This window comes from Kogia breviceps, chromosome 4 (assembly GCF_026419965.1).
Source record: "Kogia breviceps isolate mKogBre1 chromosome 4, mKogBre1 haplotype 1, whole genome shotgun sequence".
NCBI lineage: Eukaryota > Metazoa > Chordata > Mammalia > Artiodactyla > Physeteridae > Kogia > Kogia breviceps.
Window position 1 is genome coordinate 150,217,172 of NC_081313.1, and position 26,137 is coordinate 150,243,308.

General features: G+C 40.8%; 1 protein-coding gene across 4 annotated transcripts in view; it reads right to left on the bottom strand.

Moving 5' to 3' along the window:
• The window catches only part of SNAP47 (synaptosome associated protein 47), a 65,890-nt gene that overhangs the window by 11,973 nt on the left and 27,780 nt on the right, over positions 1–26,137 (bottom strand). For 2 of the 4 annotated variants that reach the window (XM_059060538.2, XM_067032196.1), the window contains 2 exons: positions 16,296–16,786; positions 8,929–9,053 (listed from right to left, as the gene is read on the bottom strand). In XM_059060538.2, the coding sequence (XP_058916521.1) occupies positions 8,929–9,053; positions 16,296–16,786 (616 nt within the window). Of the gene's footprint in view, positions 1–7,952; positions 8,020–8,928; positions 9,054–16,295; positions 16,787–26,137 lie in introns of those variants that run through there. The other 2 variants (XM_067032197.1, XM_067032198.1) reach the window with 2 other exon arrangements.

A 26,137-nucleotide genomic window follows, 5' to 3' on the forward strand; every position in this document is an offset into this window, starting at 1 on the left:
GAGAAAGAAAAATGGAGCTGGAGGAATCAGGCTCCCTGACTTCAGACTATACTACAAAGCTACAGTCATCAAAACAGTATGGTACTGGCACAAAAAGAGAAATATAGACCGATGTGTGATATAGAAAACCCAGAATTAAACCCACGCACCTATGGTCAATTAGTCTATGACAAAGGAAGCAAGACTCTAAAATGGTGAGAAGAGAGTCTCTTCAGTAAATGGTGCTGGGAAAACTGGTCAGCTACATGTGAAATTAGAACATTATTTAACACCATACACAAAAATAAACTCAGAAAACATAGGCAGAACACTCTTTGACATAAATCGCAGCAATATCTTTTTTGAGCTGTCTCCTAGAATAATGGGGAAAAAACAAAAATAAACAAATGGGACCTAATGAAACTCAAGTTTTTGCACAACAAAGGAAACCATAGACAAAACGAAAAAACCCACAGAATGGGAGAAAATATTTGCAAACAATGTAACCTACAAGGAATTAGTCTCCCAAAATTTACAAACAGCTCATGTGGCTCAATATCAAAAAAAACCAAACAATCCAATCCAAAAATGGACAGAAGACCTAAATAGATATTTCCCAAAGAAGACATACAGATGGCCAAGAGGCACATGAAAAGATGCTGAACATTTCTGATTATTAGAGAAATGTAAATCAAAACTACAGTGAGGTATCACCTCACACTGGTCAGAATGGCCATCATCAAAAAATCTACAAACAATAAATGCTGGAGAGTGTGTGGAGAAAAGGGAACCCTCCTACACTGTTAGTGGGAACGTAAATTGCTACAACCACTTTGGAGAACAGTATGGAGGTTCCTTAAAAAACTAAAAATAGGGCTTCCCTGGTGGTGCAGTGGTTGAGAGTCCGCCTGCCGATGCAGGGAATGCGGGTTCATGCCCCGGTCCAGGAGGATCCCACATGCCGCAGAGCGGCTGGGCCAGTGAGCCATGGCCACGGAGCCTGCATGTCCGGAGACTGTGCTCCGCAATGGGAGAGGCCACAGCGGTGAGAGGCCCGTGTACCGCAAAAAACAAAACAAAACAAAACAAAACAAACCTAAAAACAGAGCTACCATATGATTCAGCAATCTCACTCCTGGGCATATATCTGGAGAAAACCATAATCTGAAAAGACACATTCACCCCATTCATTGCAGAACTATTTACAATAGCCAGGACGTGGAAGCAACCTAAATGTCCATCGACAGAGGAATGGATAAAGATGTGGTAAAATGAAATGAAATATTACTATGAAATAATACAATGAAATATTACTCAGCCACTGAAAAGAATGAAATAATGCCATTTGCAGCAACATGGATGAACCTGGAGATTATCATACTAAGTGAAGTAAGTCAGACAGAGAAAGACAAATATCATATGATATCGCTTAGAAACCCACCCCCCAAATGATAAAATGAACTTATTTACAAAACAGAAAGACTCACAGACTTAGAGAATGAAATTATAGTTACCAGAGGGGAAGGGTGGGAGGGAGGGATAGACTGGGAGTTTGGGATTGACATGTACACACTACTATATTTAAAATAGATAACCAACAAACCCCTACTATATAGCACAGGGAACTCTGCTCAATATTCTGTAATAACCTAAATGGTAAAAGAATTTGAAAAAGAATAGATACATGTATATGTATAACTGAATCATTTTGCTGTACACCTGAGACTAACACAATATTGTTAATCAACTATGCTCCAATATAAAATTAAAATTAAAAAAAAAGAAAATAGTAGACATGACTTGAATATATGATAGACAGATGGGAATCATAATGAAATATAAATGGAATACAACAGAGCAGATAAATGAAATGTTGAAAACATTTGTAATGATTAGATATAGAAAAGCCTGTAATAAAGTAAAAACTTAAAACACTTAAAAAAAAAGGGACTTATGAAAAATTCAGCTAAAAGGATATTCAATGGGGAAAGACTGAAAGCCCTCCCCCTAAGGTCAGGAAAAGACAAGAATGCCTACTTTCACCACTGCTACACAGTACTGCTATGCACTGGAAGTCCTAGACAGAGCAAGTAGGCAAGAAAAAGACATAAAAGGTATCCAAACTGGAAAAGAAGAAGTAAAACTATCTCTATTTTTATATGACATGACCCTATATATATAGAATATCTCAAAGAATCCACAAGAAAACTAGAAGAACTAATTAACAAATTTAGCAAAGTTACGGGATACAAGAGCAACACACAAAAATCAGTTGTGTTTCTACATAGTAGCAATGAAGAATCAGAAAAAGAAATTAAGAAAATAATCCCATTTATAATAGCACCCAAAAGAATAAAATACCTAGGGAAAAAAAAACATGCAGGTGAAAGACTAAAAATTATAAAATCATGCTGGAATAAAGACTACCTAAATAAATAAAAGACATCTTGTGTTCCTGGACTGGAAGACAATATTGGCAAGAGGGCAATACTCCTCAAAGTGATATACAGATTCAGTGTAATCCCTATCAAATTTCCAACAGCCCTCCTACTCAGAAATGGAAAAGCTAATCCTCAAATTCATATAGAATTGCAAGGGGCCCTGAATAGTAAAAACAAGTTGAAAAAGAAGAAATGAAATTAAACTCACACTTCGCAATTTTAAACCTTACTCTAAGTTACAGTAATAAAAACAGCTTGGTACTGGCATAAGAATAGACTAATGGAATAGAATAAAGAGTCCTCAGATCAACAGGTTTTTGACAAGGGTGCCAAGTCTACTCAATGGAGAAAGGATAGTCTTTTCAACAAGTGGTGCTGGGACAACTATACAGCCACATGCAAAAGAATGAAGTTGGACTCTTACCTCCAACCCTTACCTTCTTATCTATTCTATTTGATAGAATAATTTTAAAATTTTCAAAAAAGAAAATAAGTGTTGGCAGGGATGTGGAAAAACTGGAATCCTCATACATTGCTGGTGAGAGTGTAAAATGGTGTAGCTGCTAAGGAGATAATTTGGCAGCTCATCAAAAAGTTAAACATAGAATTATCCTATAACCAAGAAATTCTACTCTTAGGTATATGTCCAAAAGAACTGAAAGGTGGACATAATCCAAGTGTCCATCAGTGATGAATGGATAAACCAAATATGTTTTAACCATACAACAGAATATTATTCACCTATAAAGAGGAAAGAAGTACCAATTCATGCTACAAGATGGATCAGCCTTGAGAACATTATGCTAAGTGAAAAAAGCCAGATGCAAAAGGATTACACTTATAGGAGGTTCCCAGAATAGGCAAATTCATAGAGACAGAGAGAAGATTAGAGGTTACCAGGGACTTGGGGGAGGTGAAATGTGGAGTCACTGCTTCATGGTAACAGACTTTCTGTTGGGGTGATAAAAGAGCTTTGGAAATAAAATAGATAGCGGTGATGGTTGCACAATATTTTGAATGTAATTAATGATATTAAATTATACACTTAAAATAGTTTAAATGGCAAGATTTTATTCTATATATTTTACCACAATAAAAAACATGGTTATAATATATGTACCCTTCCATAGCCAGGCACTCAATAACAATATAATCAAACACTTGATTTTAAGACTTGAGGTTCATTTAAAAGCTGACCAAGAGCACAGGAAAATGTTGCAAAGGGGGAACAAGTCATCCTCCCAGTCTAAACGCCTGAGCATCTGTTTCTTGCTACTTGGCATTCTACCTTCTGCACAGCCAAGCAGCTGCTCTAGAATTTGTTCACTGAGATGCTGGTACATTCTGGAATCCTGCCCTTGGCACAATATCTTACAGTTCCTTATCTGGCAGCTTCCTCCCTGTCCACAGTTCTCAGGGGCAGTGGAAGGGACAGAATACATCCCCAAGATTCAACTGCATGGGTATTTGGACCTGAAGGGCAGATGCCACCTCCAGGAAGCTCAGGTTTACACCATGGCCTCTATGTGAGGGAGTTCCAGTGTGTCCACATAGCCTTCTCTGTCAACTGCAGAGGACACACAGCCATACGCTTTGACAGGTCCTCCCACTCCGAACAACTACTGCCACAGGCAAGATGGGCCTCTGCTAGAGTGGTGACCACATCCAACATAATGGGAGTTCTGAAGGCTGCTGTGGAGAAGAGCTGGTTGTCCCAGGCAATTACAGAAGGCAGCAGTGGGAGGCACATGAAACCACAGCAGGCAGGGCTGGGCTAGTGGTGGGGGCACCGCGTGTCTGTCTCCTGTCTGTCAAAGTAAAGCTCATCGTTACCAGTGACCTAGTTAACCAACAGAGCAGACAGGAAAACCATGAACGAATATTTAAAAGTAAGGCGTGACATTTTTCTGTAACTCGGCTTTCATTTCATTGTGGTGGATTCTACATTAGACGGTAGATACTGGAATACGCTACCAGTCAGTGCTCTTTTCAGAGCTGGAGACTGAGGCCAGGGAAGCAAACCAGCCTTCCCAGGACTAGTGAGCTGACAGGGAGGGGCTTGGACCAGGGCCAGGATGCCAGGTTCCTAGGCCAGGGCCCATCCTAAGACATATGACCTCTTATTGAAATGTCCACTGTGTGTGGACATCAAAAGTTACTAGGTATGTTTTCCTAGTTACCAAGGCTCTTCTTATGGTTTAACGTTTAGAAATGACATAGGATATGATGTCAGAAACATTTATTAATAATTCACAATTAGAGTAACACATTTTAAATAAACGGCCTAGCTCATTGCTAATATCCAGGCTGGTATCAAAGCCACAAATAAAAACACTAACCATCTAACTGTGCCCCATAATTAATGAATGAAATGATACAGTCTGAAAAAGATTCAGAAGGCAGCAGAGGACAATAGGAGAACCTGAGGAGAACGGGTAAAAATCTGAAATTATCTCATGACTCCTTGCTTAAAAATCTTCAATGATTCTAAACTGCTTACAGGACAAAACCCAGACTAAATGAAGGTACTGATAAGTGAGTGGACATATCCAGCTCTCTGTCCCCAGACCCCTCCACAGAGCCCACTCCAACAAAGGTGTCTGCACACCGTCCCAGCACTGTTCGGTGGTCCTATAGCTGGAGTGCATTGCCCTTGCCTTTCTACTTTTAAGGGCCCACCAGTTTAGCTATCCCCTCCCTCCTAAGAAGTATCATTCTGGAATCTGCATTCCTGAAGTGTGGTCTAGTCCATTGCCACACTGATGAGAAGCATCATGGATATCACCCCTTGCTCATTATCTCATGACTTTGTCCTGACAATTATCCAAGGAAACCCAGATCTGCTTTCTTCTCCAAATAACTCACTGAAGCCACCGCTAAATAATTCACTGATTCAGACATTTAGTTTAGGCTGAAGAACACTTGTTAAACACAATTCTTTTACATAGATTAGGTATGCAAGAAATGACAGGTTTTTTTTTTCCCTGACTAGGAGAGGAGACAGATGAATTGGGACAAATTTAAATAACTGGGAACAAAGTACAGGGGGAAAGACCAGAATGGTGGAGTTACTGAAGATGAAATGTATTCTATAATTTCTAAAAAAAGAAAATAAGATTATTTTATAATAAACCATAATGGAAAAGAACGTGAAAATGAATATATTTGTTTAAAAAAAAAAAAAAGGAAAGAAAAGGACATTAATTTCGTAAGATAGTTTCACAGCAAGTAGAGAACCACAGCATCCTTTCCGGCCTAGAATTATTTCAGGAGAGATCCGGTGAATTGCCAGTGCAGATACATGTGGAACTTGGCTCTGCTAAGCAACACAGAGACAAAAGCCCTGGGCCTCACTCATCTCCCCAGCACAGGCATCCGTAGGGCTGCCTTTTCAATAAACTCTTCTCCTCATGCCAGCTGACTAGCTAGGTTTTCCAGTAAACGAACTTTCTGACTGAACTGAATTAATCGCCTCAGTTTTTAATTTTTGTGTTTTTCATTTATTGTTTATAAAGATACCACATAGAGTAGGCAAACTAAATGCCAAATATAATCAAACAGAAAGTTCAAAACTATGACCTAAAAACTTGCCATGAATCCACACTCTGTGCATCCCTCTTTATTGGAAATGATGAGACCATCCAGGGCAAGTCTTCCTTCCCTGCTGTTCCCAGTGCCAGGGCTGTGGCAGAGCCTGATAAAACCATGAGACCAGACCTGGGTCAGCTTTTCATTCTGATTCCTTCTTGGTGAAAGAGGGAGGCAGGATGAAATAACACCAAACGAAGGACAAGACACAGAAGTGCAGACTAAGAAGTTATGAAGAAACTTTATGTAAAACTGCAATGTCCTCAGGAAGAGCCACGCTGCTTTTTGTTTTATCACTTCCAAATGTTGTATCAAATATATGGTAGCCACAGACTTAGTAACGAAAGAGCAGGAGTTCTGAGGCAGGAAAGGTTAGCACATCAGACACTGGAAATGATTTGAGGGATTCTGCCAAACCCATCTGAGGGACTCTGATTCCTCTCCCAGCCTTCTCCACCACGTGCCCTCCCACAGCGGATGGTGGACAGCCACAGCTACGCAGCAGATTGGGCCTAACCGCAGCCCACATGCCCGCTCCAGGGTCCCAGCACAGAGGGAGCTGGCGCACTGCACTAAGCACGGCTGCTCCCTGAGGAAATCACGGCAAATCCTCTCTCTAGCACCCCAACTGCAGTTTAAGTCACCAAAACCCATTTCCACGTAATGACTTTAATAGCATCTGCAACAGAAACCACAGATGAATGGAGGGAGATTTTCTTGCATTTTCATTTTCCCCAGAAATTTAACTCATTCCTACCTATGCTTGAGCTTCAACTACACAGCTCACAATTCTCTAAATATGAAACATGTGTTTTACCTCAAAAGGACAATCTCTTATGAAATTAGGTTCTCCCTGCAGGGAAGAAGAATGAGGCAGCTAACTAGCACAAAGCCCTGCCCCTCCTGTGGGTGGGTCTTCCCAACCTAACTGCTCAGGGATCACCCTGTCCTCTGCCCCGAAGCCAGCATCCTGATTCATGACCATGGCATCTGCTGTTCCCAGCATGGACGCCACAGGGCTCACTAAGACTTGTTGATGACAGTCAGGACCAACCACATAAGAAACACACTTTCATGGGAAAGAATGGTGACCTCAGTGGTCACTGAGGAATCTTATTCTACTCACAGCTGTTGGTGCATTCATCCTGACCTCTCCCATTCTATCACAGCTTTTAGGGGAAGGGCACATTGTATATACATGGTAGTAGAGACTGGTTATTTGAAATTGCAAAGGACCTCTCAAACTACATGGCCACCACTAGAATTAAGAGATAAAATTCCTACATTTCCCATGAAAAACCCATGTTCTTGCTTCAGCCTCAACACAACTGTGGGCCATAGAAGAGCTCATCTCAGCCACAGACACCTTCATTGGAGGGTGGGAGAGGAGGGTCTCAGATCCTACCAGCCTGAGGCCTATATGCACTCTTACCCACTTTCATGAGAACAGGTTAAGTTTGCCTTTATAGTATGAGGGTTTCTCAAGCCCCAAGGCAGACAAGATCTGCAGTGTTCTGGAGTCACTAAGCCTATCAAAAGAAATGATTAGCAACCCGCAGAATTTGTTAGTTGCAGCTAGAAAGCGGCATGTCTCTGTGTCATTACTAAAAGTGATTAAAAGTTAGATCAGAAGGAAAAAGTGACAAATCATGTATATTTAAAATATCCCATAGCAAATGATGAACACTGTTTTCCCAAAATGGAAAAGGCTGAGCTTAAAGGAGTCTATGCCTATGCAGACACATAGAATAAAATTATTTAAAAACAGGTTTAAAAGACATACAGTCTCTTGTATGCCTTGATGTTAAGTGTGGGTTGCCACCAATGAAACAGTCTCTCCAAAATGGAGCCTGAATCTGATGGAGCCTCTAGAGCTACAAACCGACCTACAGGACTACCAGGGCAGAGAGCAGGCAGTTCACCACCTGCTGGGAGCTGGGGAAACCAAGTCAGGAAGATGCAAGCTGCAAAATCTTGACAGAGGAACAATTTAGTTTTTTCATCAAATAAACTGCAAAGGAAAAAGACAAGATGACAGAGGAAAGAAAGCTACGCATTAAAGGCACTTCACTAAATGCAACATACGGGCCTCATGAGGATCCTGATCTGAATAAACATGTAACACATTTTCCTAAATGAGCTAACTAGGGAAATGTGAGCACTGGCTTGATGTCTGATGATACCAGGGAATTTACTTTTTACTTTTTTAAGGCGAGTATGGTATTGTGCTGATTTTTTAAAACGGTTCTTATCTTTTAAACCTACATACTGAAATATTTATGAATGAAATGATATAAAGTCTAGGTATTTGCTACATAATTATTAAAAAAGGAAAAAGAAAAGGCCACTGTGTTGTCCAGCATTAACATAGGAAGATAAGTTGCAAGTATTTCTATCAAACATTGTTTAAATTTCAACTTCCTGGACAAAAAGTGGCAAGCCTCCGCAAGAACCTGTGTTGAGCACTTGAGAGCAAGTGCCCTCAACTGTACATGCCCAGGTAGTGCACACACAGATGGCACACACATACAGGTGCTGCACATGTGTGTACACAGTACACACACCACACATGCATACATGTACGTGTAGAGCCCACCTGGACACACACATCATGCACAGCCTACATGTGCATCTGAGCCCACATGTACAGACATACACACATGTACAACAGGCATAGGCAGCTGCCAAGACCACTGTGTGTGCACAGGAATGCTATGTGTGTCTGCATGCCACAAAACACAAGGACTCAGAATGGGCACCACCCTTCCTCAAGCTATAGGGAGCTGAGCAAATCAGGTGGATGTCCCAGCATTTCCGTGCAGGTGACAGGCAAGCATAAATCAGTGGAGAGTTGTTTTTAGGCAAGAAAGAGAAGTGAGTTGCCTGCAGGGGAGGACATGACACTACGAATGCATGTTACCTGTCTCAGTTCCTGGCTGTCCCCCTCGGAAATTAACGGTTCGCTCATCTGTAGCTGAAGTGGCCTCCCTTCCTGGCTCCCTGAGGAGGGCTCACAGTGCATGGCACGGTCCATCAGCCCAGATGCTGAAATGGAAAGTCAAACAAGGTGGCATCTTCTAGAAGGTGTGAACAATGCAAGGGCATTCAGAACTTTACAAAAAGAGGTGTTTAAGACCGTCAGAGCTCTTTGGGTTGACAAAGTGTATTCCCAGGCATCTACTGGTTTAGAGCTTCTGTGTTTGCGGGAGTGGTGAGTCCACCTCTCTGAACCTCTGCTGAGCTGACTGAATGTGGGATCTGCCTGAGCCTTGCCTTCTACCTCAATCCAGGGCTGCTTCCTTACCCCACACTGATCAGAGTGTGCAACACTGTAAATACTCAGGATCTAGTTCTATAACTGGCTTTTAGACGAAAGATGCTTTATCCAGGAGTGATTTTTTTTTTTTTTGAGAGGACAACAGATTGGAGTGTGAAACATAATACTTGTTGAGCCCTGGTGAAATGTACATGAAATACAATACTAGGAACTGCATTACCTTCTGATTACCCCACAAAACACTGTGGTTCCAGAGAGCACACGAAATGGTCAGCTAGTCAAGTCAAGCAAAGTTGAATGTGGAGCTGTACTGAAGTAGGGGTGAGCCAGACTGCTGCACGTGGCAAGGCATTGCTCAGGGGTGTTTCCATTCACACATCTATGCCTGGGTAGTCTTGCTGAGAAGCAGAAGAGCAGCTTGGCAAGGAACAGTGATAATCCTTTATTTAAAGAGCTGCCTCCATCTGCAACCCTGGCACTGTATGGCCCAGATAAGAGCATAGATTAGAGTCTGTCACCTGCTTTTCTCCATAATACAGACCACTTCAGATGTGTCAATATAGCCATGTTTATTTATTAGGATGCTGGAAAGCTGAAAGCATACCGGGGTGAAAACCAGCAGTGTGGATTCCAGCACCAACTCCTTTGGGCAGATTTCTCTGCTTCAGCAAAATGGGAGGGCAAAAACAGGACACCCCACTTCCTTCCTAGGACCCTAGTGGCAGTCAGCAGAGCTGCCTTTCATCCGAGCAGCCTGGAGCAACTGATAAATGCATTGTTAGGAAAGGAAATCCATCTTGGGGTAAAGCTCTTGCTGGACCAGAACAGCAGGAACCCAGGTGGTGAATCCAGGACGCACCAACTGCACAAGCCCCTCCTCCCCGGGGAGAGACCAGCCACCTCCAACAGGTACACAAACATCCCCTTATTCTTATTTCTCAAAAAATTTCTTACAAATTAACACTCCCTGAGATTACCTAGCTGAGCAAAGAAGACATGACGACAAGAAAGCATGTTTCTTGGGATCCTAGAGAGGAAAAGGGTCTTGGCCAGATGGAGTGAGTTCAGGAACCAGTTGATGCGAAGCAAAACCTGCATGAAGGCAAGACCCGAGGGTTCCACACTGCGGGCCTGAGCCCTCCCCAGGCCCATTTCCACTAGGCAGGAGGCCCTTTGTGAGAGTCTTCGTGCCCTTTAACTGTGCACCACTGTGCGAAGTGCTTCCTATACAGAACTGCTACACCCGTACAAGCACCCTGGAGGTCTGAAAAAGTTTCACAAGACAAAAACCTTAGTACACACCATGTAGTCAGATGTGCTTTTCTCTTCTATTCTTTATATAAAAGCTGGTTGCAACCAAACAAATTGATTTTACAACCTGTGTCCTGGAATCTCCAAAGTGCCACTACTCCAACATCCTAAGGGCTTACTAATCAGCACAGAACTTTCCATAGCATACAAATCACAGCCGGTTGGTCTTACATGATCTAAATGTCACTAAGATGTTACATAATGAAAAGCACTTTTCTAAAACAGCAATAGAACACCATCAGAGCCAAACCAGACAACAGAGGACATGTTCTACTAGATATTATTAGCCTAAAGGAAAGGCCAACTAACATACCTGACATTAAAACACTATCAGTGATAACATGATGGCAAAGTGCACTTCACGTGTCTATGTTAACAGTGGTTCTATGGCCTAGTGGGTGAAAGCAAACTCCTCATTTAGCCTATACCCTCCTCCTTCCTAGTCTGCTCCTGATCCTGCAGACTCCTGTTCCAGCCACCCCGGCACCCTGACCCCAGCATGCCCACCATGCCCCCGCTCTGCACGTGTCATGCAGACAGATGTCCTCTAGCCCAAGTTTGGAGATATGTTCTCCACTCAGCCCTTCCTTTAGCAGCAATCTTCCCGCATCTGTCCCGGTACCATTCAGTTTACACACTTTCGACAGTAACTTGCTTGGTACTGCACTGCTGTTTATCTTTTTCAGCATCTTTTCAAACTGGGATCTCCCCGACTAGCTTCTCTGAGAGCGCGGCCCATGTCTAATTCACACTTGTGCCCAGCACTGTGCTCCTGCACTGTCACTCTGGTTTCCATTTCAACACCTACAACTACATTACAGGTAGAGACATACTATTTTTGAATGTTTAACAAATGGGATTACTTAAGCAACCAGAAAACCAAAACTGAAGATTTTTCTTCCTGGAATATACTAATGAGAGATGTTTTTCACAACGAGCTGTGGGATCAGCAGGATCCTGCCTAATGCAAAACTTGGCCACCCCCACGAACTCTGTGTTGAGACTTGGGTTGCTGACTCGGTTACTTCAATGCTTTGAAATATCTTCTGAAAAAATTAATTTAGTTCAGTATAAGATGGTTTTTGTCTCAAAAGTCATTAGTTATCTCAGTTAAACAAAATAATCACAAATTGTGCAAGCTACATGCTACCTTACAGATGATTCCACTTTCCAAGAACAAGGAGGCATCGAGGGAAACCCTGAGTAAGGACTGCGCTGGCAGGGGCAGCACTGGGACGCCAGTCTCCTTTGTGCATCAGACATAGACTCCTGATCTCATTGCAAGTTCAGACCAAACAAAGATCACCAGGGCCTGACCTGGGAGCAGAAAAACTGCTCCAAGCCTGTCCAGCCTTGAGCAAATCTGTCTCCCTGTCTCTGGGCCCCATACGCCCCATTGATGACACAGGAAAATGCCTACTCTACCCAGGGATGGATCCAGCAGCTTATGTAAATGGGGTGGGAAGCCCTTTCAGAAAAAAACACAAAACGCCCCATATCCTCAATACAACAGGAAGTGTAACAGAGAGAAAGCTGAAATTGAGAGAGACAGTAGTCTCAACTGACTCATGGGTCCTTGGAAGGGATCACGTGGGGTGATGGCCAAGCAGCTCTCCGGGGGTCTGTTGATAGTCAGGGGGTCACCGTGCCCTAATAAACTAATAACATGGGGCTTGTCTGAAGTCAGTGCAGTGCTTGTGTCCTAGTGACCACATGGAGTCTGCTGGTGGTCAGCATGGTGCTGTGTCCCAGGGTCAGAACTTTACTATTTCAAAAGATGATCTTAAATTAATGACCCTATGCAGAGACTTCAATGCCTCAGAAGTTTATTCATCATTACACAGAGATGTGTGTGCCTTCTGGTTACCTGGGCCTGTCCTGGGTGCTGGAGACGGGGTGAGAAAAGACAGGCTTGTGTCTGATTCTAAAGCACACATCCCAGTGTGGGAAGTTGAACAGCAAACCAGAGGGTGCCAGCACCAGAGGGCAAGTGCTAGGCAAGATTTCTATAGGATCAGTGAATGGGAAACTAGTCCTCTTAAATTAGGTGGTCAGAGAAGGCCCCTCTCAGAAGGCGACAGTTCGCAAACAGTGAAAACAAATCAGTACCAAAAAACTCTTTAAAAATGCTATGCACGGACCTTGCTCTTATATGATAAGAGCTTTGTGGGCTTCCTCCCAAAACCCATCACCCCAGTGGATCATGAGACAACATGACACAAAGTCCAACTAGGGGAGAGTCTACAAAAACCTGACCACTACTCCTGAAGATCATCAAGATCATCAAAGCAAAGAGAGTCTGAGAAACTGTAACAGTCAAGAAGAGTCCAAGGAGATGAAATGCCGAAATATCATGTGGGATCCTGGATGGGATTCTGGAACAGTAAAACATAAGGAAATCTGAATAAAATATGGACTTTAGTGAATAAAGGTGTATCAATACAGGCTCATTAGTTGTGACAATGAACGATACTAATGTAAGATGACAAGAATAGAGAAAACTGGGTGTGGGAGACATGGGAACTCTCTGTGCTATCCTCACAACTTTTTCTCAAGTCTGAAACTATCCTAAAATTTAAAATATTATTTTAAAGATACTACCCAGAAAAACAGCAATTTGCAACTGCTCTTCCTTAAGGTGGGATCTGACCACCTGTATCATTTCCAGCCCTTGAAGCCCAGGAGACTCTCTTCCTCCCCCAGTCCCGGCCTGGCCACCCCATGCCCTCAACCTGTCTACTCTATACATTACTACAGAGGTCTCTGGAAAGTTCTTCTAGGACACTGGTTCCTAACACTGGTCCCCTGTTACTAGACCGCCACCTTCTGGCCACACAATTTACCAAAATAGCTCATCGAGGAGAGAAATATGTTTCTGAGATGTCAAAGTCATGGTTTCTACCTCCACTGTTTCTGTAGTTTCCAGTGCAGAACAGTAAAAACAGAGGTGCTGACAGATATAACAAGAGAGGTAACCATGAGAAGTAAGTTCTCATTGCTGGGCTTGTGCAGGATTACTGTGAAGTTCCAAGCAAATGAGATACCATCTTGCTTACTGAACTCAGCATGCCGGCTTCTTCCAAACATAACTCCTTGTCACCTGTACCTCTCCAAATCCACAGCTGTAAGGTACACCTGCCTCACCTATGCAGGGAGGCTTCACCAGGGGAGGATGGCACTTCATGCTCAGTCCAGACTCAGACACACTGTAGGGATCCTACCCACAGGCTAAAGTTAGCACTGAGATGAAAACCCATCTGTCACTGTGGATGCGGCTCAGCTCATTCCATACATATACAATCCGTTACTGTGATGGGTGAGGCCATAGTCCCCCCGTTATTCAATCCAACCCTAATCTAGGTGTTACTGGGAAGATATTTGTAGACGTGGTGAAGGATATCAGTCAGCTGACTTTAGTGAAGGGAGCCTGTCCTAGACAATCCAGTGGGCCTGGTTCAATCAGCTGAAAAACCTTAAAAGTAGATCTGCAGCTTCCCTGAGGAAAAAGACGTTCAGCCTCTGGTCAGCAGCCTCAGCTTGTGCACAAGAGGTTCATTTTCCCCTTCCTGATGGGTGGCCCTGAAGAATTTGCACTCACTCAGCTTCCTGCGGTCTGATTATGGCTGCAGAGGCCCTGGCACTCACTCCCTCCTCTCTAGCCCCATCTGCCACCTGTATGCTTGGAGTCAGAGCTTACCGTCCCATCTTCCTTGGGACCCACCCTCCATGACAGCAAGGCACAGCAAGCTTGCACTCTTCTCACTTGTACAGTGTGACTTTCTGTGACACACATGACATGCTCGCATCTGCCGTCTCATTTGTAACATTCTATGCTGTGTTCTCTCTCTGAAACCACCATGCCTAACATAAAACCCACGAATGTGGTAGAGCTCCATAAGAAGAAAGATTGTTTTCAGGACTGTGGGTACCTGGCACCACGCCTGGCACAGAGGGATTCTCCAACAGCACTGTCAGAACCAACAGCCCATGGTGCTCTGCATCTGGTCCCACCAGCCAGGGCCTCCTCCTTCCTCTCACTGCTGAGGCTCCTCCCAGAGGAAAACAGCAGTGAGGGGGACTCAGAGACTTGGGGTATCAGAGAGGCTACCCAGCTGAGCTTGCAAATGGCCTTTCCTGAAGGGCCCTTCTGGTCAGGATCTTATGTTAGCTGGTACAGTGTACCCTTCTTGGCCCTTTTATGGGCCAGCTTCTGAGTCCTGCCTTAATGAAGGGCCAAAGAAAAATCTGGAAATGTAAGTTTCTAAACTAAGAAAGTAAGTTTCTAAATTAAGTTTTTACATTAACATTGCCAACATTTTGATACTTATGGAACCAATCTATTATCAAGTAATTTCTTTTTGAAACTTGAAGTCATCTAGAATAACATCAAAATATTCACATGTTAGGGAAACAGATTACATATTGGAATTGAAATCAATCACTTAAGAGGAAAAAAGAAAAGGAACTGGAATAGTAACAAACATATCTCTTACTTTAAACAAACTCTAGCAATCGAAGTTAATAAGAAAAGACTATTACTTGTTAGAAAAATCACTATAACATACAAGTAATGTCACCTATAATGCTAGTATTAGAATATTTTATGACTTTGGGATTCCTTAAGCAGGGCTCAAAAATAAACTTAAGGGGAAAAATGGTAAATCTAACCACAGCAAAATTAAAGATTTCTGTAATGGAAGCTGACAGTCTAGGAGAAGTATTGGTAGCTTCTAAAGTCAACAAGGGATGAATATCTAGAATGAATAATGAACTCCTGCAAATCAGAGAGGAAAAAAAAAAAAAAAAGCCCAGTAGGAAAACAAAACAAAACAAAACAGAACAAGCAACCCACAGAGCAAAATCTGTGGGACCAAAAAGCAACTAAAAGGTGTCAGATGCTCCACCTCACAATCAATCAAAAAAATAAAAATACCTTTAAGATACCACTTAACATCCGTCAGAATGGCAAAACTGAGAAGTCAGATACCACCAAGTTATACTATGCTAGGGAGGAGTCTGGGACCTGGGGACATATCCACATGTCCTGCCACCCACACTCGAACCTCAGGCCAAACTCAGCTATACCCTCTATGCCCCACAGAGACCTAAAAGAGGATATTGCAGCCACAATGCCAAGAAAAGCAAGGGTTTCACAATACTTCTGGGATGGTAAAAAAAAAAAAAAAAAAAAAAAAAAACCACAAAAACTGTGCTGCATAGTTTTCAAGAATTCTGATATCCAAATGCATATCTGGAAGATGGGCTGGGAATACCTCAATTAAGTGCCAAGAAAACCGAGTGTGATGCTGGGTCAGGGGAAGGAACTGGAGACACACCAGAGCAGGTGGGGATGCCAGTTAAGACCCTAAAGTGTTGGTTCTCAAATCAAACAGAGGAAAGCGGTGAAAACAACTAACCTGGAGCTTTCCTTTGTTCTGAAAGCATCACCAAAAGTATTTCTGACCTATTTGAAAAGGCACAGCTCTCAAGTGTATGATAAACCTCAGTGATTTGAGATTCAGATGGCAAATACTAAGGAAAATGGTCTGAAATTATTTTTATTTACAAATAGGTAGTCACTAGTGAGCTGAAACCGGCAGTTGCTCTATGTGATGCATCATGGTAACGCACCATGGGTGTGTTGAGTTTGACTGTGACTTTAGAGGTCTTGTGCACAGACTGCTTTGATGATCACTCACCTGCATGCCAGACTGAGTAGCCCTTCTCTGCTAGGGGAGAGGTTCTAGTGCTTCTGAGCATCAAGGCATCTTCTAAAAACTCGATCTTCCTGCTGAACTGCACTTCCAAAATGGGGATAACCTCCGGCATCTTGGCAGATATCAAACGATAAGCTATATCTGGCTTCCCAATGAACCGCTGGCGGATGCTAATTTCATAAGGTGTATGAACCTTGATGTCATCTACTTCTTCTCTTTCAAATCTGTGCATGAGCAAAGAATCTGAGTTGTGGATTTCCAACCCAGAAACAAGGACGGTGAGCCTTCCTGGTTTAACATGAGATTCTGTTTTTTGGGAAATAACAGCAGGAATTTTGATTACTATCCCTTCTTTTCCCAAAGCTTTGGAACTAGCCATTGAGGCGTCCAACTTGGGCTTTGTTTCTGATGGCATCTTCCAAAGCTTGAAGCTAAAGGGCCACCAAGAAGGAGACTCCAGTTCTGTCAGCAGCCTAAAAAAGCAAACAAAACACAGAAAGTAATCAGTTAATTTTTTTTTTGAAAACTGCTTTAACTTTTATAAAGAATGTTACCATTTTATAGTTTTCTTTTCCACAAGCACTCCATGAAGCAGAAAAAGCAGGAATTATTATCCCCACATTTTAGAAAAGAAAACTGAGGCTAAGAGCAGTGGGACAGTTGCCTACAGATACAAAACTAACCAGAAGTAGACACACAACAAAAACACACATCTTGTGACTAGAATATTGCTCTTTTCACACTTGACCTGGGGTAATTTTGACCAAAATAAATCCTGATCATAATCTCTAGAGAGCTGTCTAATATAACTTTCTTCAGTAATCTGTATTGCCTAATCCAGTAATGGGGACATGTGGCTACTGGGCACCTGAAATGTAGCTAATGCAATGATGAATTGAATTTTAAACTTAATTTTAATGTGGCTAGTGGCTACCATAATGGACAACTCTAAATTAACCACTAATAATATCAAGAAATATATCTAAAAAGCCAATAAGAGAGGAAAACAGTGGAAGCAGGAAAGGAAAAACAAAGGAACAAAGATCAAATGGAATAAACAGAAAACAAATAACAAGATGGTGGAATTATCACAACCATATTAGTAATCATACTAAATGTAAGTGGACTAAATTCTCTAATTAAAAGGCAGACTGTCAGCATTTAAATGCAGATGGTCAGTCTATAACAAGACACAGTTATATCGTGTTGACAAGAAGCAATGTGAAATATAAAGATACAGATACACTGCAAGTAAAGGGATTGGAAGAGTAAAATTAAAAGATATCATGCCAGGCTTCCCTGGTGGCACAGTGGTTGAGAGTCCGTCTGCCAATGCAGGGGACACAGGTTCGTGCCCTGGTCCAGGAAGATCCCACATGCCGCGGAGCAGCTAGGCCTATGAGCCATGGTCGCTGAGCCTGCGCGTCCAGAGCCTGTGCTCCGCAATGGGAGAAGCCATAACAGTGAGAGGCCTGCGTACCGCAAAAAAAGAAAAAAAAAGATATCATGCCAAAAGTAAACTTTAAGACAAGTAGTGTTACTGGGAAAAAAGAGGGACAATGCATAATAATAAGAGGATCAATCCAAAAGAGAGACTTAATGATAGTAAATACTCATGCATCTAACAACAGAACTTCAAAATTCATTAAGCAAAAACTGGCAAAACTAAAAGAAGAAATAGACAATCATACCTGTAGTTGTAGATTTTAACAAACTGCTCTCCACAATTGATACAGCAAGAAGAAAAAAGTAATTAATAAGAATATAGAAATTTTGAACAACACTATTCAACCATCTCAAACCTGAGTGATATTTACAGAAACATCATCCAAATGCTGAACGCACTCAAGTATATTCAGAATATAAACAATAACAACAAAAAGATTATATATAACAGAGTGGTCAACATGGCAGAGAAGAAACACCTGAAGCTCACCTCCTCCCGCAGGTACACCAAAATTACAACTACTTACAGAGGAACTAACAATGAGAAGGACCTGAAGACTAGAAGAAAAAATTTTCCACAACTAAAGTTATCAAGAAGGAACTACAATGAGATGGGTAGCAGGGGCAGAGACACAGTATAGTTAAGACCCACATCCCCAGGTAGGTGACATACAAAAGGGAGGACAATCACAATTGCAGAGGTTCTCCCCAAGGAGTGATGGGTCCAAGCCCCACACTGGGCTCCCCAGTGCAGTATTACACCAGAAGATAAGCCCCCATAACATCTGACTTTGAAGGCCAGTGGGACTTGCATAAGACAGAGCTAGAGGGCTTTAGGAAACAGAAACTCTGCTCTTAAACAACACAAGCAAAATCTCACATGCTCTTAGACCCAGCACAAAGGGAGTAATTTGAAAGGAGCCTAAGTCAGTCCCACTTGTTGAACTTGGAAAAGCCTGCCAGAGAGGCAGGAGGGCACCAGAACTCCCCCTGGGGACATAGATGCTGGTGGCAGCCATTTATGGGAGCCATTTAGGTTCTACCATGAGGACACTGGTGCTGGCAAGGGCCATTTTGGTGTCTAGACTATCTGCACCGGGACACGGTCCCACCCACCAGCAGGTTGGCCACAGTCCTGGGACCTCCCACACTGACAAGCCAGTTACATGACGAAATGACCCTGACTACCAGCAGGCTGAGACCAGTCCTGGACCCACGGCCCTGTAGTAAGCCACACAAGGACCTGGCACCACCTACCAATAGACTGGAACCAGCCCCAGGACCTCAGGCCCTACAGCCGATCATACTGGGATCCAGCTCTGCCCACAAGCAGGCTGGCACCAGCCCCAGGAGTTTCAAGGCCCTTGCTCCACATACTAGCAAGCCAGTACCAGTACCGGGACTTGCCAGCACCTGCAGACAGCAGTCCAAGGCTCCCCAGGCCCCAAAGTCAACTGCACCGGGACCAGGCACCACCCACCAGCAGGCTGAGATAAGCCTCAGGAAACCCCAGGGCCACTCAGTTGGCCGCTCTGGGATCTAGCCTTGCCCACCAGTGGCCAACAGCCTCTGCATGAGGCAAGGCCTGGTAGCCAACTGGGACAGGGACAGCCCTGCCTACCAACATGCCCACAGGGACATCCCTAGATCATATAACTCTGGTGCTGCTGGGCACCATAGGATGTCTCCTACACAAGCCTACGCCTCCAAGATCAAAAACGTAACCAACCTACCTAATTCACAGAAATAAACACAGAAAATTAGGTAAACAAAAGGAGGTGACAAAGGAGCATGTTCCAAACAAAAGAAAAGATAAAATCCCAGAAGAACTAAGTGAAGTGGAGATAAGCAACCTACCCAGTAAAGAGTTCAAGGTAATGATCATAAAGAAGCTCAACAAACTCAGGGAAAGAATGAATGGCCACAGTGAGAAGTTTAAGAAGAGATAGAAAATATAAAGAAGAACCAAATAGTAACTGAAACTAAAAAATACACTAGAAGGAATCAACAGATTAGATGATACAGAGGAACAGACAGGTGATCTGGAAGACATAGTTGAAATCACCCAAGTTGAACAGAAAAAAGAAAGAGAAATTTTTTAAAATGAGGACAGTTTAAGATAACTCTAGTCTCATACCACAGTACTATGAGACAAGAAATCAACTATAAGAAAAAAACTGCAAAAAACACAAAACATGGAGGCTAAACAATATGCTAGCAAAACCCAATGGGGTCATGGAAGAAATCAAAGAGGAAATAAAAAAATACTTGGAGACAAAAGAAAATGGAAACATACAATCCAAAAATCTGTAAGAAGGAAATTTATAGTGATATATGCCTACCTCAGGAAACAAGAAAAATCTCAAATAAACAACCTAACCTTACACCTGAAGGAAGCAGAAAATGAAAAGCAAACAAAACCCAAAGTTAGAAGGAAAGAAGTCATAAAGATCAGAGTGGAAATTAATGAAATAGAGACTAAAAACCAATAGAAAAGATCAATGAAACTTAGAGCTGGTTCTTTGAAAAGATAAATCTGTAGTCAGACTCATCAAGGAAAAAAAGAGAGAGGACCCAAATAAACAAAATCAGAAATGAAAAAGAAGTTACAAATGAAACCTCAGAAATAAGAGGACTGTAAGAGATTACTACAATGACATGCCAATAAGACAATCTAGAAGAAATGGATAAATTCCTAGAAATGTACAATCTTCTAAGATTGAGGGAGGAAGAAATACAAACAGACTAATTATAATTATTAATTTTAAAACTCCCAACAAACAGAAGTCCAGGACCAGTGGGCTTCACAAGTGAATTCCACAGAACATTTAAAAAGGAACTAATGCCTATCCTTCTCAAAGTATTCCAAAAAATTAAACAGGAAAGAACGCTTCCCAACTCATTCTACAAGGCCAGCATCACCTTGATACCAAACCAGACAGACACTACAAAAAAAGAAAATTACAGGCAAATATCACTGATGAACATAGAAGCAAAAATCCTCTACAAAATATATGCAAAGCAAATTCAACAATACATTAATAGGACCACACACCAGGGATGCAAGAATGGTTCAATATCTGCATAGCAATCAATGTGATACACCATATTAACAAACTGAAGAATAAGAATTATATGATCTCAAAAGATGCAGAAAAAGCTTCTGATAAAATTCATTAATTTATGATAAAAATGTTCAACATTGGGTCTAGAGGGAACATACCTCAACATAATAAACACCACATATGACAAATCTATAGCCAACATCATACTCAACAGTGAAAAGGTGAAAGCATTTTCTTTAAGATCAGGAATAAGACATAAATGCCCACACTTGCCACTTTTATGCAACATAGTATTGGAAGTCCTAGTCATAGCAATTGGACAAGAAAAAGAAATAAAAGGAATCCAGATTGGAAAGGAAAAATTAAAACTGTCACGGTTTGTAAATGTCACAATACTATATGTAGAAAATCCGAAAGATTTTCTTTCTACTAGAACTCACCAATGAATTCAGTAAAATTTCAGGATACAAGATTAATATGCAGAAATCTGTTGCATTTCTATACACTAATAACAAACTATCAGAGAAATTTAAAAATAATCCCATTAACAATTACATCAAAAAGAATGAAATACCTAGGAATAAATCTAACTAAGGCAGTTAAAGACCTATATTTGGAAAACTATAAGACACTGATGAAAGAAATCCAAGGCGACACAAACAAATGGAAAGATACTATGCTCACGGATTGGAAGAATTAATATTATTAAAATGACCATACTATCCAAGGCAATCTACAGATTCAATGCAATTCTTATCAAAATACCATGGCATTTTTCACAAAACTAGAAAAAAAAATCCTAAAATTTGTATGGAAACACAAAAGACACAGAATAGCCAAAGCTATCCTGAGAAAGAAGAACAAAGTGGGAGGTATCATGCTCTGCTTTCAAACTATGCTACAAAGCTACAGTAACCAAAAAAGTAAGGTACTGGCACAAAAACAGACACAAAGATCAATGGAACAGAACAGAGAGCCCAGAAATGAAGTCACAATTATATGGTCCATTAATCTACAATAAAGAAGGCAAGAATATACAACCCAGAAAAGACAGCCTCTTCAATAAATAGTGTTGGGAAAACTGGACAGCTACCTGCAAAAGAATCAAACTGAACTAATTTCTCACACCATACACAAAAAGAGACTCAAAATGGATTAAAGAGTTAAATTTAAGACTTGAAACCATAAAACTTCTATAAGAAAACATAGGCAGTACGCCCTTTGACATCAGTCTTAGCAATATTTTCTGGATATGTCTCTGCAGGCAAGGGAAACATAAGAAAAATAAGACACTTTCAAACAATATACATGTATGGGGTTACTATCTAACATATACAAAGACCTCATACAACTCAACATCAAAAAAAACTAAACAACCCAATTTTTAAAATGGGCAGAGGACCTGAACAGGTATTTTTTCCAAAGAAGACATACAGATGGCCAACATACACATGAAAAGATGCTCAATATAACTAATTATCAGGGAAATACAAATCAAAATTACAATGAGATATCACTTCACATCTGTCAGTTGGCTGTTATCAAAAAGACAACAAATAAGAAATGCTGGCAAAGAAATGGATAAAGGGGAACTCTGGAACACTGTTGATGGGAATGTAAATTGGTACAGCTACAGAAAACTATGGAAAACATTATGGACATTCCTCAAAAAATTAAAACTAGAACTACCATGCGTTCCAGCAATTCTACTCCTGGGTATTTTTCTGAGGAAAACAAAAACACTAATTCAAAAAGATATATGCACCTCTATTTTCATTGAAGCATTAATCACAATAGCCAAACTACAGAAGCAACCTAAGTGCCCACTGACAGATGTATGCATAAATATGTAGTATATATATATACAATGGAAACCATAAAAAAAGATTGAAATCTTGCCATTTGCAACAACATGGATGGACTTGAAGGGTACTAATCAATGTGAAATAAGTCAGAGAAAGACAAATACTGTATGATTTCACTTATATGTGGAATCTAAAACAAAAACAAATGAACAAACAAAACAAATCAGAAACAGAGTCAAAGATACAGAGAACAAGCAGGTGGTTGCCAGAAGGGAGAGGAGGATGAGTAAAACAGGTGAGGAAGATTAAGACGTACAAAGTTCCAGGCACAAAATAAATGAGTCAAAGGAATGAAATTCAGCATGGGAAATATAGTCAATAATAATGTAACATCTTTGAATGGTGACAGACAGTAACTAGACTTATCATGGTGATGGTTTTGTAATGTACAGAAATTTCAAAACACTTATGTTGTGCATCTGGAACTAATATAGTGCTGTAGGTAAATTACACTTCAAAAAACAAAGAAACAAACTAATAAAAAAGGAGATCAGTTTTGTGGTTACTGGAGGTGGAGACTGGGGGAAGGGGAAATTGGATGAAGGTAGTCAAAAGGTACAAACTTCCAATAATAAGATTAAGTACTAGGTATGTAATGTATATAACATGATTAATTTAATTAACACTGATGTATGTTATACATAAAAGTTGATAAGAGAGTAAATCCTGAAAGTTCTTATCTCAAGGAAAAAAATTTTTTTCTGTTCCATTTTGTATCTATCGGAGACAATGGATGTTCAATAAACTTACTGTGGTAATCATTTCATAATGTATGTAAGTCAAATCATTATACTGGATCTCAATCTTACACAGTATGGTAGGGCAGTTATATCTCAATAAAACGGTAAGAAAAAAAGAGTATAACAAGTCTCAATAAATTTCAAGTATTGAAATTATATAGAGCATATCCTTTGTCCTCAAAGAAATGAAACTAGAAATCAATAACAAAAAGTTAACTAGAAAATCCTCAAATATTTGGAAACTAAACACAATTCTAAAATAAAGGAAATTAGAAAATATCTGAAATGAATGAAACTAAAAACATGATACACAAAAAAACAGGGGGATGCAAATAGAGCAGTCATAAGAGGGAAATTCATATCTCTTAGTGCATATATTTGAAAACTTCTTAGGAAGGTTTAAAATCAGTGATCTAAGTCTCTACCTCAAAAAGTTACAGATTATACCCAGAGTAAGTAGAAGAAAGGAAAAGTAGGAATCAATGAAATGGGGGTTTCCCTGGTGGCACAGTGGTTAAGAATCTGCCTGTCAAGGCAGGGGACACGGGTTTGAACCCTGGTCTGGGAAGATCCCACATGCCGTGGAGCAACTAAGCCCGCGTATGCCACAACTACTGAGCCTGCGCTCTGCAGCCCATGAGCCACAACTATTGAGCCCATGTGCCACAACTACTGAAGCCCACGCGCCTAGAGCCCGTGCTCCACAACAGACAAGCCACCATGATGAGAAGCCTACACACCGCAATGAAGAGTAGCTCCCGTTCACTGCAACTAGAGAAAGCCCGTGTGCAGAAACAAAGACCCAATGCAGCCAAAAATAAATAAATTTATTTTTTTTAAATCAATGAAATGGAAAACAGAAAAAATACAAAATATTAACAAAGCCAGAAGTTGGTTCTTTGAAGTAATTTTAAAAATTAAACCCCTAGCAAGAAATAATAAAGAAAAAAATAAAGAAAATGAAAATTACCAATATCAGGAATAAAGAAAGGGTCATCACCACAGATCATTTAGCCTTTGAAAGGTTTATGGGGAATTTTATACTCAACTCTATACCAATAAATTGGACAACTTACATAAAATACACAAAACACTTGAAAAACCCAAAATCTCAAAACTGAGGCAAGAAATAGTTTAATAATAAGAATAGCCTCACAAGTAAATTGAATCTGTAATTTAAAATCTTGCCATAGAGAAAACTGTGGTCCAAGTGGCTTCACTGATGAATTCTGCCAAATATATAGAGAGGAAATCATCATAACTGTATACCAACTCTTTCAAAGAACAGAACAAGAGTGAATGTTTTGCCCATTTAGTTCACAAGACCAATATAACTCCTATACCTAAACCTGATGAGGACATTACAAGGAAATACATACATAACAATATCCTTCAGTAACATAGATACAGAGTTCCGTGAAAATATTAAGTCAAATCTAATAATATATAAAAAAGAATATAATATCGTGATTAAGTGATATTAATCCCAGGAAACTGAAGTTGGTTTAACATTTGAAAATTAATCAATGCAACTTATTTCATTGGTAGAAAAACAAAAGGAAAACTGTATGATCATCACAAAAGATGCAAAAAAAGATTCTGACGAAATTCAGTACTCATTCATGTTAAAACCCCAGCAAGCTAGGAGGAAATTTCTTCAATCTGATAAAGGACATCTATAAAAGCATACATGTATGTATGTATAAAAAACGTACATGTAACAGTATGCCTCATGTTGAAAAAGTCAATGTCTTCTAAGATCAGAAACAAAGTTTAAAAAATGGGCAGGGCTTCCCTGGTGGCGCAGCGGTTGAGAATCCGCCTGCCGATGCAGGGGACACAGGTTCGTGCCCTGGTCCGGGAAGATCCCACATGCCGCGGAACAGCTAAGCCCGTGAGCCATGGCCGCTGAGCCTGCGTGTCCGGAGCCTGTGCTCCGCAACGGGAGAGGCCACAACAGTGAGAGGCCCGCATACCGCAAAAAAAAAAAAAAAAAAAAAAAAATGGGCAGACTTCTAAAGTATCTGAATTTTGAAAGTATTCCCCAAATCTACACAGATATCCAATGGCAAAGGGGTCAGCACAAGGCACTTAAACATAACCTCTGACTAATCAATGGCTGACCACTAAGCTATGCTGATGCAGGGACAACCACCAGGAACCAAGCCATGCTTAAATATTAAAACATAAAAAAAACAAAAATAAAAAAGCTGCACATGACAGTGGAAACATACTCCACAGAATTAGTTCAGGCAAGTTACTATAATGAGTAAACAAATAAAAACAACCACCAACACCACCATCCTGTGGCAAGGAGGGAGATCAGAATCCAGAGTTGCAACAATGTATTATTTAAAATGCCAAGTGTTCTACAAAGAAGTATGAGATATGCAAGGAAACAGAAAAATGTGACTCATACACAGGAGTAGAAAAAAACAGTCAACAGAATCCATTTCTGAGAGCACTCATATACTGGAATTAAGGGGTGAAGATGGCAAAGAAGTAATTATAAATGTTCAAGAGTTAAAGAAAACCATGTTTAAAAGAGTAAAGTATGGTGACAATGAGTCATCAGAGACTATCAAATCAAAGAGAGAAATTATATTAAAAAGAACCAAATGGAATTTCTCAAATTAAAACGATAGTAAGATACATCCTAGTTAAACCACTGAAAGCCAAAGACAGAGAGAAAGCTATGAAACCAGCAA